General features: G+C 41.5%; 1 protein-coding gene across 1 annotated transcript; it reads right to left on the bottom strand.

Moving 5' to 3' along the window:
- Positions 1–1,495: 1,495 nt before the first annotated feature.
- USP18 (ubiquitin specific peptidase 18) lies at positions 1,496–10,712 on the bottom strand. The gene is made up of 11 exons (XM_077783107.1): positions 10,482–10,712; positions 9,639–9,836; positions 8,896–8,992; positions 7,535–7,680; positions 5,930–6,009; positions 4,996–5,142; positions 4,476–4,571; positions 3,802–3,972; positions 2,944–3,075; positions 2,419–2,468; positions 1,496–1,580 (listed from the first exon to the last, which is right to left on the bottom strand). Exons 2-11 carry the CDS (start codon positions 9,805–9,807, stop codon positions 1,496–1,498), a joined length of 1,173 nt encoding a protein of 390 aa, XP_077639233.1. The 5' UTR covers positions 9,808–9,836; positions 10,482–10,712.
- Positions 10,713–11,309: the final 597 nt, after the last annotated feature.

The following is an 11,309-nucleotide window of genomic DNA, read 5'->3' as shown; positions in this document are numbered from 1 at the left end:
CCACAGGGATTCAGCTCCTGTTCCGACTCTGTCAGTAGGTTTTTTTTTGTTTGTGCCATTACATTTGTATTTTTAATTTTCCTAGTAAAGAACTCATTCCCATATCTCTGCCTGAGAGCCTCATAGTTTCAAAAACTATAATAATTTGGAGGGAAGGAGTTTACATTTTCCATTTCAAGGAAGGCTCCTGCCTTTCTTAACAAACACCTCTCTTTTCAAACTAAGAACCATGGCTCTTGGAGATAAACATTAGCTGGAGCTCTACCCTGAATACTTGATCTGCATTCAGTGTTTAGGAAGAATAGATGAAGAATAAACCACAAGACTGATTTTAAGGGATGTATCCCATAATATTTAATTCAAAAAAACACCGATTACTTTTCATTGGAATTAAATGGTTTTTTTTTTCCACTGATTGAAAATATTCTTAAATATATCTTTGCAATTGTTTCCTTGATGGGTGACATGCTTGGAAGGTTATGATGCATTTAAGGCATTTTTCATAAGCATAAATTTTTAAATTTCAAGTTATAGCTAATTAGAAATGTCAGTTCTCTTATCCCATTAACTTCTCAGATCAGCTAAGAAAAATGCAGCTTTTTCTAGCTTCTTTACAGAGGCAAAGTGTTGGAAAAGCAAACAGAAACTTGGTTTTCTTACTCACCCATTGCAAGATGCTTTAGAAAGGATTCAATATATTCCTGAAGGTGAACAGGCTGAAAATTCCTCATCCTGATGGTAAATAACACACTGGGATTTTTGTAACACAGAATAAATAATACAAATACACAGCTGAACAGAATAATGGACCTTGCTAATACAGTGAAATAAATACTTACTACACCATAAATGAGTAATTTCACAGCTATGCTCTAAGATTCTTCAGTTTACCTTCAGAAAATGGACATGATTTGTGAACTCCACCATCATTACCAAAATAAAATTGGGTTATACATAGATGGCAATATATCTATATTAGTTTTATATAATTCATATAATTTTAATATAATATTTTAATTGCTCAGCCTACAAAACAGCACCTTTGTAAGGATACAGTTACAGGGTGTATTAGGGTGAAGGTACTTCCAGATCCCAAACTGCTGGGATTCTCTAGGAGGATCTAATCTAAGAGGATCAGCAGGAGTTAACACCATGAGTATATTGAAAGCCACACAACCAAAAATCCCAAAAATTCAATTGCATCAAAGCATCTCACTTCCCTTACCACCATGTATGGCCTGTATTGTGCAAAATCACAAACCAGCTTCAGAATCTCTGCTGCTCTGAATATCTTCCTCTACAGGAAAGAAAATGCATCTAAAAGCCTGATAAGCCTGTTAAAATAATAATCACCTGCACAAATTTAAACAAACCATCTTGAAAATCAGAACTGCTCCAATAGCTCCTGATTTGAAACACCTCTTGACACATCTGTGCCCCTGCAGTGATTCATTTTCTGGGAGGTTTTAAGGAGTGTGTGCCACTGATGTGTGTGTCATAAGGGTTCTGATCCTTCCTCCAGCTGTTTCTGGGGTGATTTTGGGGGTCTCCTGCCCAGCTTTCCAGCATCTAACAGGGTGCTAAAAGGACAAAGTAAATCTCAAGCTCTTGCTGGCTCTGTATGGCTCCCACACCTCCCTGGCACATCACACAGGCTTTCAGCCCAGACACTTCCCTTGCAATGGGATCCAGGCATCAGCATTAAGGAAAATAGTAAGGCAGCAGAGGCAAGGACTATCTTCACCATCTTTTAAAGAGGAAATGAACAAGTGGAGTCACATTAATATAAAAATTGCACTAAAGTAAAAGTCCCTAGCTGCAACAGTTCCTAGATCCTTTCTCTAGCTGAGTATCTGCTGCACTTTTTTCACCAAATCTGACGTCCGAGGTTGCTGAGTGCAGAATGTCTTTCTGGTGAAATGTTTGGACATGTTCTCACTGGCACAGAGGTGCTGAGCTCCATGGACAATGCACAGCTTTCAGAGACATTCTGATACTCCTGGCCAGGGCTGCTGAGGGTGCTTTTTCATGTAAAACAAGAGATAGGCTGTTTCTCTCCTGTGGAGGCAAAGAGAAGGCACATCACAAGGTATGTTTGAAGATCTAGGTTGCAGGTAACATCCCAGAATTGCTCCTGCTCAGCTTTCTGAGCTTTAGGTCAACTAAGCTGGCCCTCTCCAATGTTCCTAAGATTTGCTGGCAGTGCTGTGGTTTATAGGAGAGATTATGTCCCTCCTGTAAGCTCATTTTCTTACAATGCATCAAAATAAAAAGTGTGGAGAAATCCTGACTTGCACATCTCCTGCATCCCCACTAGACCCCAATATGTTCCCAAACCAATTTGTCTCCCCTCTCTTTGCTACCCTCATTCCAAAGTCCAGAGCAGTATTAGGAAATATCAGGGATACATTTGCATACCAGTAGAGGTTGGAATGTCCATAGGTGCATTTAACATCATCCCATGATACCTAGAGGAGAAAAACACACAGCAGGAACCTTGTAAAAACTCTCAAGAGATGGAAAAATTCTGATACCATCCCAGGAGTTCTCATAAGAGTGGTATAAGTGGCACTTCCAGGAACTAAACACCTTTCAATAAATTGGTTTATTGCTTTGACTCTTTGAGGAAAACCAGTTCTGAATGTATACATTAAACAGACGTAGGGTACATCAAGTAGGATATTCAGCAAATATCTTGAATATTCTGCAATATTCAGAATGTTTTGTCATTTTTCAATGCACAAAACAGAACCTGAGGCCTTATTTGGTGCAGAAGTGAGAGTCACTCTGCCCTCAGCCCAGAGCATCCTGTAACAGAGGTGGACAAAGCTGTGCAGCCTCAGTTCCCTTTGCTGGTTCTCTCTAGTCAGCACCACTCAGACTGGGTGAGACCTGGAGGAGTGTCCAGGAAGGTCCAAAAGAAATGTGGCTGGATCTGCTTACCTGGCAAACCTCAGAGTCGTTGAAGCAATACCATTTACAGTCTGTGAGGCTCCGAATGTAGGCACAGTAATGCCCACAGCTGCTCAATCCTGAATGAGCAACGACAGCAAAGAGCTCAAACTGCCAGGTAGCCTGCAAAGAGACACAAAGAGCAACTTCCAGTGCAGCAATTCTCATCTGCCACAGACTGCAGACAAGCAGCAGCCAGGGCAGTGAGGACATGCATTTTGTAAGGAAAAAAGATCAGATTTGCCTTGAGAATCCTGCCTTTTTTTGCTCTTGCCCTCGGTTTTGCCCATCAGCTATGGGCTGGCAGCCTCCCTGGAGACCAGAGGGTGGAGAGAAAGGCAGCAGGATAGCAAAGGAACAGCAAAGAGGTTCACCACAGTCACTGCAGTGGTGACTTCTGTTGTTGCACACTTCCCCTTGGTTATTTCCCAGGAAAACAAACAGACCCACAGTGGGGCAGATCCATCTCAGCTACCTAGCAAAGCTGTCGTGGCCAACAGTATCAAAATCTGTGGCCAACAATATAAACAATACTGCATGGGAAATACCAGGAACAGAATTCCCCTGTCTTGCACAGGTGAGACCTGCAAAGCCTGGATTTTGTCCTTAAAGCAGGAAGCTCCAGTTATGGTGCCTTTGGTGATTTAATCTGAGTAGAGAATGTTAAACAATGGCTGAATCAGTTAAAACTATGGGATGTGAGACAACACCAGGCACAGGTAAAGTTTGAGACACAAATTTTTAAGACAAGCACTTTGAACTGAGACAAGTATTGGTGTGATCTTTAAGTTTTTATGAGAATGGAGCAGAGAGAAGAAAATCCACCCTTTTTGAACAGGAATATCTCACCTTTTCACTGTCATCTGCTTGGCACTGACTTTCTGTCAAGACTTCCCTGAGATCCAGTTCTTGTGGGAATGGCAGGTGGAGACTCAGCTTGTGCGTACGAGAGGATTTCTCAAAGCAGAAGCGCTTTAGGTGCAAGGCCAGAGTCTGTGGCAGATGGGTGAGCTTCATGCTCTGTGAAACAGTCAACAATGCAACTGAAAACTGGGGACAAACTCTGGGGACAAAGCCTGGGGAGCCACTGCCCCCCAGTGTGTGTAGAATGGAGAACAGCCAATGCTCCAGTGGATATTTGCCAGTTCAGATTCCAAACCTTGGTATCCTGTCTGCACACAACAGAGCTGTGATATCCAAGTTTCTCAGCTTTAGTGTCACCAGCACCCAGCCTTGGGTGTCTCAAGGGCTGCTTCACTTCTCATGTGCTTTTCTAGCCATAGGCTGGTAGCACAAGGAAAGCAAGGAGAAGCAAATCGACTTCCTTGTGGCATTAGACCACAGGACCTTCTTCCTAACAGGAGAAAAGGTGTCTGTATTTTTTATCACACTGACACTGCTGTCCTGGCATATCTGAGTTGTTGATCTCCTCTCAAACTTGATATGGTTGAGTCCTTTCCCCACCTCCCCAGTCTTCAAGAAAGTTCTGGGTATGAGACATGGGGAAATAATTCTCCAATTACCTGCAGAAAAGTTGTTTTTCTCCCACACTGTTGACAGAAACACATGTTTTGTCCAGTCAACTCCTCTGGATGGAAGAAGTATTGCAGACAGTCCTCCTAAAAAGACAGAGACTTCTTTCAACTGAATTCCTTCAGCTGAATTTTTATTTCTACATTATTTCAGAGGGTCCAAGCCAGCAAAGTTAGAGAAGGAATGTTTTATTCAAAGGACAAAAGACTGCCTAGCAGCCTTAAACAAAAGGTGCCTCATTTCTCCTAGCTGCTGCTGTGATTTCAATAGTTGGGGGATTTAAAAAAAAAAAAAAAGAGTACACATATTCCACAAAGAAGGTATTGCTGTATAAATGTCTTTTATTCCTACTTCAAAGCCTTAGTGGTTTTCAAAGCAGCTCCTTTATGCTGAAATAGTATAAAGTGGTCAGAGAATCTATAAGGTCCAGTGGACCACTGGGATTTGAAAAATCCACTCTTAACAGAGGGGACTCATCTCCTAAGGAAACAGTACTGCTGCTAAACTTACCAGAGTCTTCAGCCTGTGAGAATTGGCATCCAGCACTGGGAGTGGAAGGGTTAACATGGTGCTGTTGTTCTTTACTTCAAAAGAGCACTTCTGACAGGCCAGATGCTCCTGTATGCAGATCGTGTACAAATCACTCAGCTCTTTAACCTGGAGGGGTGAAAATAAAGGCCAAAACAAGGTTTATGAAGAAGAGAGCTGAGCTGTTCCACTGTAGATGGGAAAGCCCCTGTGGTCACACATTTCAAGCAAGGTTATTCCTTTGAGGTTGGAACCAAGATGTGACAATGACTTATGTGGACAGGGTACGTCCCTAAATTTAAAGGAGAACAACTCCTTCCCCTCATTCCCTAACAGAAGGGAAAGACACAGCCTATAAGACCAGAGGGTTAAATATCTGCTTTGATGCAGAATTGTTCTATTTTACTTGAAACTGCAGCAAGAGCCTGTCTTCTGTATTACTAAAACTGTGACAGTCAGTCAGGGAAGAGTCACTTTTCTCTTCCCAGTCCCATGGGACTTATATACATCACATACTAGCACTGACTAATTATAGTGAAATGCACGTGGCTGACTTCAAAGTACAGAAAAGCTGTGTCAAGATACACCAATAAATGCTGACAGAAATTTGGGGGGAAAGAGAAATTAAATATAATTAAATGCAATGCTGCAAAAAGATCAATCTTTTAGTTATCAGCTCTCCCATTAGAATAGATTCTGGCATGCCCTGAAAGCAGGATGAGCACAATGTAACTGTGTTTTAAAATGTCAAAGCTTATGAAACAAAGATTCTCTGTCCCATTTGAAAGATACAATGAAAGAAGAGGTAATTAAAAAAATTTAACTTTGGGCAATTGCCAGTCAATGGGATCGTTCAAGGAGCAGAGGAAACCACACATGATAAGGGCCAAAGGTTCATTTCAGTTACCATCCTTACCAGCTCTGGCTTTTTCATCTGCTTCTTTAACAAGTTCCAGAGAGTCAGAAAGAGCTGAGCAGCATCATGCTGCACAAACACTGCACGGGCAGAAAACACAACCTCAATCAGTATCATGAACAGCACCAAGCACGGATTTCCCACAAATGGCAAAGGGAGATTTTTTTTTGTCCCCCCTTAGATCCAGTCTCTTGTCCCTTGCTCCTCCCTGCAGAGACAGAGCTTAGACTGGGAACCAGCTGCAATTTCCCCATGTGACCTGAGCAGGCAGTGGGAAAGCACAGGAGTGTTTGTACTACCCAGTGCAAAAGTCATTCCTTGTCACCAGGTGCAGGGACAAGAGGATGCTCAGAGGAGCATCCAGAGGAGGGTTCAAATGGCTCACTGAGTTGGGGGGTGCATTTCATAGCATCAGAGAATGGTTTGGGTTGGAAGGAGCCCTAAATATCATCTGGTTCCACTCCCCCCACCTTCCACTAGACCAGCAAACACCTTCCAATCTGGCCTTGAACACTTGCAGGGACATAGCATCCACAGCTTCCTTGGGCATCCTGCATCAGTGTCTCACCACTCCCACAGTAAAAAATTTATTCCCAATATTTAATCTAAACCAGCTCTCCATTTCACACCATAACCCCTTGTCCCATCACTTCCATGTCACATGTCCTACCATGCCTTTGTCAAGAGTCCCCTTTGAATCCTCCTTAGAAAAAATACAAGGAAGATTCTGTTCTCCTTTTCACCTTTATTACTCACAGACTTCTTTTTCCCATCCTCTCATGCCCCAGGAAGGATAAAATGCTTTATGGAGATTAAAATGTCAGGAAGGCCTATCCATATGTTTCACAAACCAGATTAGATAGATCCCTTGATCCCTATCTCTCTTTAACTGGAAGAGAGATAGCTGACTGCAAAGCCACTCAGAGACAGGAGAAAAATGATGTAAACAGGGATACTGAGTTTACCTTGTGTTCCTCTTTCATAAGGGTTAGGGCACCTCCCCTTTCAGTAATCTCCTGTTTGGGCTTTTATATGACAAAGATAAGGGCATTTGGTTATACCCTGTGTATTGTACACATAGACAGACTCTTGGCATCCCATTGTCACTGGTCACTCATGCATTAAAAACCTCTCTTTTTTAGAACTTTGACCAGCTGGAAGATTTAGCCTTCAAATCCTTCTCTCTGCCCTTATAAGAAGCAGCAGGAGGGGGATCTGTGCAAATTCATTCTCTTTTCCACACTATCCCTTTCTTCTAATAAGTAACAGCAGCTATTTCACTATCCTGATGCAGCACAGTAAAACAAGTCAAACAATGAACTGTCCTCTCTGCCCTGCACAGCATCCATAGCTGAATCTTCCAGCAGCCTGATAGTCCTCCCACCCTTTGGATATCAGCAAATACATCCAGCAGGGCTTTTTTTTCCTCTCTTCACAAGTAAGACACAGCATTGCACTCAGCTGGGAGGCAGCTACAAAGAGCACTGTGTCATTGTGTGCCCAACTCCTGGCATTTCTGAATTCCTGGAGGAGATGTTGGCATCTGGGCTGCTTGCAAGTGCTGGATAATGCAGACAGAGGTGGGCATGAGGCAGGGCTGCTTACATTTCACTCTGTGCTCTGAAAGGCAGCAAGCCAGGTCTGTGGGACCAACAGCTTTGCACTTGCCACACTGCATTTTCTCCAACAGCAGGAGCATTTGGTAGGGGACGTCGTTCCTCCTCTGTGCAGGAGATGGTGGCACTGTGATCCTGAAAAGGGAAGAAGCAACACCAATGGTAGTCAGAGGTTCAATGGAGAAATATCAGACACCACACCTGAAGGAGCACAAGTCAGTAGCAGAGACAGCAGCTCAAGAAGAACCAGAATGGGGACATTTTCATCAAAAAAAGAGAAAAGGATCCCATAGTGCAGGCTGACAGTTCTAAAGTAAAAGGCCAAAATTTTAAGTTGGCTTACTCCTGAAAAAGAGACAAGCCAAGCAGGACCTCAAGTGCTTTCTGGCCTCTAGAAACAACATTAGTTGCAGCCAATTCCAGACCTTTGTTGCCTCCCACTCATTGATGTCCTCACTCTCAACTTGGCCTCAAAATTTCATGGGCACATATATCATAATGCTTGTATTTCAACAATATGCCAACAAAACTCTTAATTCTCCCTAAATTTACAGTAGCCCACAGGTTTTTCTTTCTTCAAATAAGCATGGTAACCTACAATCTACATTATTTAGCTTTGTCCATTTATGACACTTATCATTTCTGCATATCTGAAATCTGTCTTCTTTCTCCTCTGCTTACTAGTGGGCACGTGAGAAAGGACTAAATAGAAACAATCCACTTAGATTACTAAATCTGCAGTGAAGTGAGTAAACTGAAAACAAATCAATCCAGTTCTTAGTGTGGTCAGTAGAGACAGAGAAGCCCAAATCCTCCTCAAGATACTCGTGGACAACAGTCAAGCAAAACTAAGTAATGCTAGGTATTCATGATCTGCAACAACACTTCTCTGTCAGGTGCTAGCCAAGGCAGTCAGGGCCCAGAGGCAAGGGATTAAGATATATTTATGTTTACATGCTTCAAGTGACAAAATCAATAGTGGATATGGCTACATGTGACACACCCTTTATTATAATGGCCTATGAGCGAGCCTGGAATAAAATTACATCCTGTTAGGGAAAGGAGAGAGATACAAGCCATGAAGACTCAGCTCAGGACACGAATCAGAGATGATTAGCAAGTCTGGACACTGCAACTTCTACCTTTGCAGGACCTGTCAGTGCATGACAGACACGACAAGGCAGACACCTTGCTGAGGGACCAAAAGCATCCTGATGGCACCTCAGTGATCCAATACACAGTATTGGATATATATATATATTGGATGTATATACAGTGTATCCCATATAAAAGGAGTAGAGATAACAGTGCAACAATGGAAATATCTCAGGGAGCTCAAACAGGAGGTACCTTCGGAGTATCCTTGTGAAGCATATGTTCATGAGGAACACTTGGAGCAGAGAGTTCAGACAGGAGCTCTGCCCAAGGTTGTACAGTCCAATAGCTTCTGTAGGGGAGAAAAAGATGAAGTGAGGCCTGGGGATAGGTACAAGAAAGGAAAGTGAAAGTTATTTGGAAGTGGCAAACTCCTCTTGTGCACATTCAGTAACTCAGTGTATAGGCTCAGCATCTTGGTCAGGCCTGAAAAAGTGTTCAATCTATTCTTTCGTTGATCAAACAGATAAAATTTGGTTTTGTTTGGCAACTGACAGAAAAAAATCCAAGGAAACCCAGCTAATGATTCTCAGATTTCTCCCAGTTCCTCTATTTTCAGTCCTCTCACAACACACCTCAACATAAAATAGAAGAACAGGAGGCAAAGGCTGCCTGTATGAGGAGAATAACCAGAGCCTAATCCATGGTTTGACAAATCCAGCACTTCTGGCTGTGTTTGGAAAGAGACAGAACCAGCAACTAGGCCTTTTTGGCTGCAATGGCCAATTTGAGGACTTAAATACAGAAAAAGCTCTGAGATCTTAATGTAATTAATTCTTAAAAAAATCAAAATGGTTACTTAGCAAGGCAAAATGAGAATTATCCTCAGTGAAGAGATGATAAGGAATAGGAGAAAATTAAGCCTATGAACAGAGAACGGAACAGTAGGCAAAAGAAATAGAAAATATGACAGTGAAGAATAGGCAAAACATTATTACCATTTTTTAAGTCTGCCAGACCAAAGACTGATGTCAGCTTCTGGTTTTTGGCCTTCACCTCTTTGGTTTCCTCTTTATTATTTTGTATTTCAATTTCTGCCTCCATGATCTCGCTTGGTGCCACTTCTGGTTTCTTATTTGTTTCTTGACGTCCACTTGTTTGTCCCATTAACAATATTGCTCAAGGACAGAAGAGACCTTTTCATTATGAAAAAAATGAAATCAAAAAAACATTGAATGGTTTGGGCTGGAAAGGAGCCTTAAAGATAATCTAATTTAAACCTCCTGCCACAGGTCGGGATGTCAACCACTAGATCAGGCTGCTCAGGGCCCCATCCAGCTTGGCTTGGAATATCAATAAAATCAGTAAGACTACTGCAACAGCACATGGGATATTTGAATTAACATGGGTATTGAAGAGTGCAGGCTATTGCTAAAGGAACAGAAATGGAGTCTGATGACAATTGCTTATCCTGTCTTCCTCTTGTGGCTAAATAAATAAATGAGCCTTCAATTCCACAGAAACAGCTCCATCTAGCCAAGGAACTCCACATATCCCTGTTCGGAAAGATTTGGTCAATAAGATGATTAAAATTGCCCAAAAGCAGATGTTGCAAAACTCCTCTGTTTGGAAATAAGCCATCTTTTATTTAAAAAAAAAAAAAAAAAAAAAAAAAAAAGTAGCCCAAGTATTGAAAAGGTCAAATTTCACCTTCTCTTCTGACCTGCTAAGCACATTTGGTTTCTTTGCTGGGCTACCTGCATTGGTTTTAACGCCCAAGTCGCAGCACTACTGTGGCACTTTGGACTGTAATTTTGAAACACATTTAAGTACCAACATACCAGTTTCTTTTTCTGTTCCTTCAAGTGATCACAGGCAGAGTAACTGTTCATGCAAGAGAACCATTATAATGCCTTGATTCTTAAGGGAGTATTCAACAGACCATTACTCTGACAGTCTCCTGCGGCTCAGCTACTAAAGCAAAATAAAAACACACAAACAAAACCATCTGATAAGAGTTCAAATGCAACTATGCAAAAATGAAACTTCCTAAAAGCCAACATGGAAACAGAATCAGAAAAGAGAGTATACTCTCTGGGAAGGGTGGGGTGGAGACCCAAAAAATGCTCAGAAGTTATTATTTTACAAATATTAAACAGCTCATAAAATCAACCAAAGGCCAAGCACTGAAAGAATGAAGAAAAGCTACTGAGAAAGGGAAATGAGCAAAATCCTCACTCTGCCTTTCATAAAAAAAAAAAAAAAAATCTTTGCTTTAAAAGCATGTTTTTAGTTTAAGTATGCCTAATAGTGTCAATTATCAAAGTTACTGAAGATTCAGGCAGAAAAGCTAGAAATTGATTTTTTCCCCCGATTATTTCTTTTAAGATTAAGTATACTTATTTCCAATTGTACTTTTTGATTGTTTGCTTTTGAAGATTAGTTTTGATCTCTAAGTGTGGCACACTAAGATTTACCAAATATTGTCAAATTTGCTGGGGTTTTTTTGGTGGGGAAAAAAAAAAACAACAAACAAAAACAACAAACTCTAAAAGGCCATTACTTTTTATACCCAGACCTGGTGATTAGAATAGCTATGCAGGAAAATACAAATTTCATCTGATTCTCTCTTGCCAAAAGAGAGCCTGAACACTGACTGCCCATTTTCC

This window comes from Lonchura striata, chromosome 5 (assembly GCF_046129695.1).
Source record: "Lonchura striata isolate bLonStr1 chromosome 5, bLonStr1.mat, whole genome shotgun sequence".
In the NCBI taxonomy this organism is placed as follows: Eukaryota; Metazoa; Chordata; class Aves; order Passeriformes; family Estrildidae; genus Lonchura; species Lonchura striata.
The sequence above is the reverse complement of the archived record's forward strand: the minus strand, read 5'-3'. Positions and strand labels throughout refer to the sequence as shown.

Coding starts and splice junctions, on each gene's coding strand:
- USP18 (XM_077783107.1), bottom strand. CDS start 9,807: ATGGGACAAACAAGTGGACGTCAAGAAACAAATAAGAAACCAGAAGTG. Junction 8,993..9,638: donor TCTGGCAGACTTAAAAAATG/GTAATAATGTTT, acceptor TCTCCCCTACAG/AAGCTATTGGACTGTACAAC. Junction 6,010..7,534: donor TTCAGAGCACAGAGTGAAAT/GTAAGCAGCCCT, acceptor CTGCCCGTGCAG/TGTTTGTGCAGCATGATGCT.